Source organism: Primulina huaijiensis, chromosome 3 (assembly GCF_012295235.1).
Source record: "Primulina huaijiensis isolate GDHJ02 chromosome 3, ASM1229523v2, whole genome shotgun sequence".
NCBI lineage: Eukaryota > Viridiplantae > Streptophyta > Magnoliopsida > Lamiales > Gesneriaceae > Primulina > Primulina huaijiensis.
The window spans coordinates 17,670,633-17,678,643 of record NC_133308.1 but is presented as its reverse complement, the minus strand read 5'-3'; the positions used below and the strand labels follow the sequence as shown (position 1 = coordinate 17,678,643).

At 35.1% G+C, this 8,011-nt stretch overlaps 1 protein-coding gene across 1 annotated transcript; it reads left to right on the top strand.

Moving 5' to 3' along the window:
• Positions 1 to 2,894: 2,894 nt before the first annotated feature.
• LOC140972192 (laccase-7-like) lies at positions 2,895 to 7,637 on the top strand. Its single transcript, XM_073434650.1, has 5 exons — positions 2,895 to 3,119; positions 3,807 to 3,958; positions 5,705 to 5,949; positions 6,053 to 6,181; positions 6,305 to 7,637. Exons 1-5 carry the CDS (start codon positions 3,021 to 3,023, stop codon positions 7,390 to 7,392), a joined length of 1,713 nt encoding a protein of 570 aa, XP_073290751.1. The 5' UTR covers positions 2,895 to 3,020; the 3' UTR covers positions 7,393 to 7,637.
• The last annotated feature ends 374 nt before the right edge of the window (positions 7,638 to 8,011 follow it).

The following is an 8,011-nucleotide window of genomic DNA, read 5'->3' as shown; positions in this document are numbered from 1 at the left end:
CGGGAGAGTCTTTGTCAGAAGCAGAATTTATGACTTCAAACCTTCGGTAATTAATGATTTTTACCATACGCATGCCAGGGATGTTGATGGTATTGCTCCTGACATTCATCTAGTCACATCCACACTTACTGGGGGCATTATCACTCACTTTCCCAATCATCCGAAGAAGCTCCTAGCTGCCAACCTCACATCATTCTACTCGGTCCTCCATAAGCTGGCTGTTAGAAATTGGACTCCTTCGTCAAATACCACAACAGTCACAAGACATCAAGCGTTGGTTTTGTACTCCATCGGGACAGATGGAGTGTTTAATTTTGGACAGCTGGTTTTTAACACCGTGCTTCAGTACACTAATGGAGGTCTTAAGGCGTCTAAGCTTCCTTTTCCAAGCCTAATCTACGGGATTCTGGTATCCCAAGGCTTTGTCAGAGATGTGAGTGAACCACTGTCTGATAGTGATGAGCCATTTAAGATTGCGCCTGCATTTTTCAAAGGGAATCGCAAGATTGACCTTCCCTGGATAGACCCTACCACAGCACCTCCGGACTTTGGACCCTTTCAAGGTTCCACCTCTCATACACCAACTGCTGGTTTTGTGAAGATCACGGTAGCTGGAGTTCAAGATCATCTCGACCATGCTATTAAAAAGATATCCCAGCTTAAGGCAGACTTGGCTTATTATGAGGATTTGGTTGCTGACCTCAAGCTTCTCTAGGAAATAGGAGTCTTTCCCGGAAAAAAAGGGGGAGATGATGCTCAAACGGGTGCTGGTCCGTCAGGGACAAAGGATGCGGAAGAGGACAGTAGTGATGAAGATGATGATGCGTAGATTTTTATGTTTAGAGTTGTTTTGTTGTTCTGTTTGTGTTCTTATTTTGCCAATATCTCGATCTAGGTTGCTATCTCTTCCCAGATGTAGTCGTCTTATAAACTGTTAATGAAACTGTTGCAGGTGTCGTCTCGAATGCTGCCAACATTACTAACAACATTCTTACTAACAGTATTTTATTCAGGGGGAGAGAAGTTCACTAACTCAGGGGAGTGTACTTGAGCTAAATCAAGGATAAAAGGGTTTGATCTCATTTTTGTCCAAGAAAGGCAAAAAGGGGGAGACTGAAGGGAAATAATATTTTCGACTTTAATTGTTATAATTCCCGATATTTTTAATTATTTCTCTAAAAATATTTTTCCTTGTTGATTTAATTGAGTAGATTATTTGTGATTTTGCCTTTCTTAGATAAGGAGATAATCATTTAAAAGTAGTTGAGATATGGTATTTATGTGTATGATTTAAAGAGATATGATATCAATGTTTAAATAGAGTTTATTTCTAAGTAAACTCTTACTTTCCTTATGATACTAGGTTTCCTTGTGGAAATAAAAGTCTACATCTATAAATAAGAGATCAAGGACATCATTGGCTCTCTCTCTCTTCTCTCGGCTTCTTCATTAAGAATAATCATACACACCCTTGTGCATGCCGAGAATATAAAAGAAATAATCGGTCAAGGATCGTGCTGGTTTTCGGAGAGTGGTGATCGCGTGTTGCCTTGAATGTTGGAGACATCTGCAGACAACATCCGTGACGAAGTTGGCTGAAGATCGTTTTGTTGCTCCAAGCTTTTGGCTTCACGTTTTGCTTTCTTGTTTACGTTTTATTATTGTTGGTTATTTTAGAAAGCATTTGTTTTCTCAACTTGTTGAGGAAATTGATTTTAGTCTTAATCACTAGTGATAGACTTTTTGTGTAAACATTGTGGTTTTCTAGTGATTAATTTTTGCCAAATACTTGTGCATATTTAAACGTGTCCATCTATTTCTTTAAAGTCGATTTGTGCTATAAAAGTTTATATTCCGCTGCATGTTGTTTCAGATGTTGTAACATCTGGCACAACACTTAATTCTGATAAAACACAAATTCACGATTTTACATCCTATTCTGATATTTTCATTATTTATTGATATCTGTCGGACAAAATAATCCTAACAATTACTATTGATTGTCCTTGAAAGAAATAGGCAACGAAGCCCCACTACCATTATGTGACTAATTTTAGAAAGAACAATCATTTCATTGATGAATAATGCAAATACAAAAAACTTAAAGCAATTAAAGCCAAAAAAACAAACAAAGACAAAAAAATCAAAACACATGGTAAATCAAATAATAAGATTCACAAATCCTAAAAAAAAAATATCTACAACTTCACATTCAATATCACAAATACTTTGTGAGGACAAGTGGAGAGGTGGGCATAAATTCAATGTTTATAACCAAAGTATTATAAATCATTTCATTTCGTTAACATTGAGAGATGTAATGGTTCTTGATCTTGAAGAAATAGAAAAGTAATTGTTCAACGGTGTTGACTCCAAGATAGATACTTTATTATTTGTTGAAATTTAGCTACAAATTTTCATCACTCGTATTTCGTTATCCACACTAGTAGGTTCCTAACGCTTTTGACATTTTCTCAACAAACTAAAACTCTAACATGGCGTCTATATAATATATATCTTTATTATTATATAATATGTGACTGTCTCATGATCATCATTTTGGTGTATATCCACGTGAAAACAAAATTTATTTTCAATTTTTTCTTGCATAATATGTTATATAACTTTGATACCATGAACTTATTAATAATCTTTATATCTTACTCTATTTTCTTCTAGTTTTTCTCCAACTTCTCATTATTTTATACCAAAATTTACATGGTTTTTTTCCCTTTCAATTTTTTCTTCAAATAATTAAAATATGTTAGCACATAGAAACCACATAGAATGATTACTATGGAATACATTTGTATACACGTTTTCAAAAAAAAATAAAGTCATATAAAACCACTGAAAATTTAATTCTAGAACTTCTACTTTTTCAGGAAATTTACTTTGACTCTGCAATTCGTATGTTCTCCCATCTTATATATATAAGTTATTCGGATTATTCTTTCTCAGCAACCGCGGGAACTTTATTTGCAGAAATTTGTGTGGAAGTTTATATGTAAATTATATCAATGGTGAATCTTGTGTTCGTGCTTGCTTGCGCTTTGGCTTCACTGGCAGCTTCGTCCTCTTCATTTGCTTCGGCAGCTTTGGTCGAGCATTCTTTCCACGTAAAGTTTCTTGAATTACTTTTACATATAATACTGCAATATTAATGATTTCTTGTTTATAGAAGAAAATATATTTATTTACTGCTCATTAACATGTTTCATAAGTTAAAAAGAGATAATTTAAGTTGGTGTTTCTCGTTTTACCAAAAATTATACCTAATCGTAATTGTATGAATTCAAGTTTTAAATCATACAAAAGTTCAAGTGTCATCTTTAACCGTTTTCCTACAAATACAATTATTGTACTTAAACAATATTTATTTCAATAATTACATTATTTGCAAATCATGAAAGTTGATTAAAAATGATTTGACTCTGATATCGGTTATAAGGTCAAATGTTTCACGATATACTAAAATTTATAGTAAATGATAACAATATAATATCAATATTTTAAACCCTACAAAACGTAAAAACCCACCCAACAACCTCAACTAAGTGCTATTATTTGAATTTCAAGTTTCTATGGTAAGTATGATGGCGATATTTGAAACTCAAGAGTAGAAGAAGAATATATTTTTGACCTCCCATCTTATTTAATTGGATAACTCTAACTAAGACTTTAAAGCCTGGTATGACCCATCTGGAATAGGACTGAATCTTGATTTGACTTTACCTTAAAAATAAAAAGTTTAGTTTTAACAAATTTTTGTGCTAAGTTTTCACAAAAATTATTATTATTTGTAGGTACAAAATTTAACTGTCGACAAACTCTGCCGAAGTAATGTAATCACTGCGGTAAATGGAAGTCTTCCGGGGCCTATTGTTCGGGTGAAAGAGGGCGACACTCTAGTGGTCCATGTCTTCAATAAATCACCTTATAATCTTACCATTCATTGGTACGTTATGAAATTAATTAATTAATTAAATAATCATTAGTAAACCATAAAAAATAGTATATGAATTATTAAATATGAAATGATAAAATATATATGTTTAAGGATTATATAATTATGAACCTGAAGGATTAAATTTGTGATTTTCGAGTCACACGATATATACCTTTCTTATAGGCAAAAATAGCGTCAAATTCCATAAAAGAAAATGTGGAATTAAAATATTTTGCAAATATGAATAATTCATAGCTATTGTGCCTTGGAAAGATTTGAATTTATAGTCATATCTTTTTTTAAAAAAAAAAACAAACAAACAAACCTCCATTCGACTATTTATGTTTTATTATTATTTTTGTTAAAAAAAATGTCATCCGTGTGTTATAATTGTCATGATTATATACGTGTGGTCATGTTACTCTTAACCAAATAGAGGCCAACTTTTTTAAATATGTGTGGAAAGTAGGCTATAAATTTAAAAGACTGATGCCCTTGTTTTTGTTATGTTTTTTCTTTGACGTGAGAATTCATAGTCACCATCATTTAGTATGCACTGATTAAATTTTTGAGCTTACGTAGTAGCTTACAAATTATTATATAAGATAAGCAAACCACACTTGGAAAATCATGACCATTGATCAAACTCTCATCCACTCTACCAACTCCGACACGTACTTGAGATAGACTCGTGGTTTGAATAACCCTTGGTCAATTATTTTTTTATATAAAAAATAACACTCAAATATACTTGTGGAAACTTAATTCCTTTTTAAAAATGAAGCTTGCACAAAGGTTATTCCCCGAATTTTCCAACATAATATTTATGTGGAAGAAAATGAAACAATGTGCTAGATAAGTCCCACAGTGACATGATTAAGTTCCTGAGATATATTTTGGGTGGAGTTAGGCTCAGGTATATGAACTTAACATAGTATTAGAGTCTACTCATCGTTATGTGTTAGACTGTTTTTATGAGCCTCTCACTAAATGTCTTGTAAACTTCATGCTTCAGTTGTTTATAGATGTAAAAAAATGTTAGATGTCTTATATGAATTTGGACAATCATCTCTCGCTTTAGATTCGAAATTTCAAATTCTTAATGCAATGTCCACTCAAATTGTCTTGCTAACTTTTCAAACCTATGTATTTTGGATTCCTCATCTTTCGATCGATTTTATGGCATTTTGTTATAAAATCAAGGCATTTCGAATTCGTATCCATTAGAATAATTCAAAATCCAAACTTTCAAACCCATGATTGAAAAGAATTTTTCAATTCAAATCAAACCTAAAAAATGAATGAAATTAATTAAGAATTTACATCCCAAAAAAGTATGGAACTATATGATTGACAATGTTAAAGTCCGACAACGATAATATGGAATAATGTTACAACAATTTGTTCAAAAAGTCTGGTCAAGAAGTTTGAACCAATTCGCATGCGATATTTGGTCAACTACTCTCACCACCCCATTATTTCTAGAACAACTATATTTAAATAATATAACAATAAGTAAACAACTACCTGATACAAATGAAGACTATCTATTGATAGAAGTAATGGAGTCTTATAATTCAATGGCCTTTATTAGACTAACATAGTTTACATATTACTATTTTATCCTTGAATTTATTTACTGTATACTGAAAATAGCGGTTTATGATTTCATCATCATAAAAAAAATTATCATTATCATGACTTGAAGGAGAAAATATGTATTAAATTAGTAATTGGTATCCATTTAATGTGTAGGCATGGGGTTTTCCAGTTATTGAGCGGTTGGGCCGATGGACCTGAATATACAACCCAGTGCCCGATCCAGCCCGGCCACAGTTACACCCAACGGTTCAACGTTACCGGCCAAGAGGGTACTCTATGGTGGCACGCACACATTAAATGGCTTCGAGCCACGGTTCATGGAGCCCTGATCATCAAGCCTAGAGCCGGTCGATCATATCCATTCCCTAAGCCACATAGGGAAGTCCCAATAATTCTTGGTAAGCGTAGAATGAATATGCCTTTTGTGCCAAATTTAGTTTGTTTATATATGCTTTTGTTTTCCGAAGTTAAAGGCAAATATTTACTTAATACTAATTGTAGGAGAATGGTGGAATGCAAATATTCTAGACGTGGAAGATGAAACATTAGCCAACGGGGGCGGGCCGAATATATCCGATGCATATATGATAAATGGCCGTCCCGGTGATCTTTACCCGTGCTCCGCGGACCGTAAGTGTCACACGCGAAATTGCTAGCATATATAGTATTTGCGTTTTTGTAATTATATTTTCGGTGTAGATTTAATTTCTTGCGTTCGTTGAGATTATTATTGTAATGTTAAATATTTTTTAGGCACGTTCATGTTAAAGGTGGAGAAAGGGAAAAGATATCTTCTACGTATCATCAATGCCGCACTCAATACTATACTGTTCTTCAAGATAGCCAACCATAAGATGGAGGTCGTGGCCATTGATGCGTCATACACGAACCCTTACGTGACTGACGTGGTCGTGCTAGCACAAGGTCAGACGGCGGACGTGTTGCTAATCGCAGATCAGACTCCCGGACGTTACTATATGGCCGCAAGTCCTTACGTGAGTGCCACAAACGTGAGGTTCTCCGACACGGTCACAAGGGGTATCATTGAGTACAAAGGGTCCAAACAATCTAAGCCTATTATGCCGATTCTTCCTGTATACAACGATACACCCACAGCCCATAGATTTTTCTCCAACCAAACTGGGCTTGTCACGGGCCCCTTTTGGAGTGGGGTCCCTCACAAGGTGGACGAACGCATGTTCGTAACAGTTGGATTAGGCCTGGTCCCTTGCGAGCCCCCCCGTGGTGCGTCCTGCTTGGGCCCGTTGGGTCAAAGAGTTGCTTCAAGCATGAATAACGTATCCTTAGAGTTCCCTTCCAAATTATCAATGCTCGAGGCCTTCTACGGAAATGTTGGGGGGATATACACCACAGATTTTCCCGACAATCCGCCATTGCCATTCGACTACACCAACATGAATAACAGCCTCAATCCAGCGCTCATAATGACTTCAAAATCCACCAAACTCAAGAAACTGAAGTTCAATACAACAGCAGAGATTGTGCTGCAAAACACTGTCTTGGTCGGGTCAGAGAATCACCCAATGCACCTCCATGGGCTCAACTTCTTTGTGTTGGCTCAAGGATTCGGCAACTTCGACCCTGCAAGCGATAGCAAAAAGTTCAATCTTGTCAACCCCCAAGAGCTTAACAATATACCGGTTCCGGTTGGAGGGTGGGCAGTGATTAGGTTCCGAGCCAATAATCCAGGGGTTTGGTTGATGCATTGTCATCTGGATGCGCACGTGTCGTGGGGTTTAGCCATGGCTTTCGTGGTCGAAAACGGGCCGACCCCTTCGAGTAGGCTGCCTCCACCACCTCCCGATCTCCCCAAATGCTAATTTAATTTCATTCCAAAATATGATTCACATTGTAACTGTTGTTATATCATAAGTCACCATTTAATCGCTAGTACTATATTTATTTATACTAAAAATATACGCACTGTTTTTTTTGCTGGGAAACTATTTTGGGTCCTGTATTTGAATAAATTATTTGGAGTGTATTATTATGAAGTCTCACAAACAACTCAGCTGTATTTTTATCATTCGTGGGAGTAAAATTTTGCAATTTTTTATTTGGTTTATTGGATATTTTGATAGAACAAATCTGAATAATTAATTATTTGAACGAAATTGCGAAGACCTGAATAATGATGGTACAATTAAGTACAAGAATTCCAAGTGATGACGTAATTAACCACAAGAATTCCAAGCGACGTATTCAGCTGAATACACACGGACTTGTAACAACTCTCACAAGAGCAAAAGAATGACATTTAAATGGAATAAATGGCCATAAATGGATGACCTTTCAGCTCAACTTAGTAGGTTTATAAATAGAGGCCTTAAGCTAGACAAAATTCACACAATACTACATCATACATTTCATAATTTTTTGAGCTTCACCGGTTCCCAAGGAGATGAAATTCTATAACATTTTCGAGCAAGTGCTGCCAGA

Excerpts from the sequence above, each read along its gene's own strand:
- LOC140972192 (XM_073434650.1), top strand. The coding sequence starts at position 3,021 with ATGGTGAATCTTGTGTTCGTGCTTGCTTGCGCTTTGGCTTCACTGGCA. Across the intron at positions 3,959-5,704 it reads TATAATCTTACCATTCATTG|GCATGGGGTTTTCCAGTTAT; the intron begins GTACGTTATGAA and ends TTTAATGTGTAG. Across the intron at positions 5,950-6,052 it reads GGAAGTCCCAATAATTCTTG|GAGAATGGTGGAATGCAAAT; the intron begins GTAAGCGTAGAA and ends TACTAATTGTAG.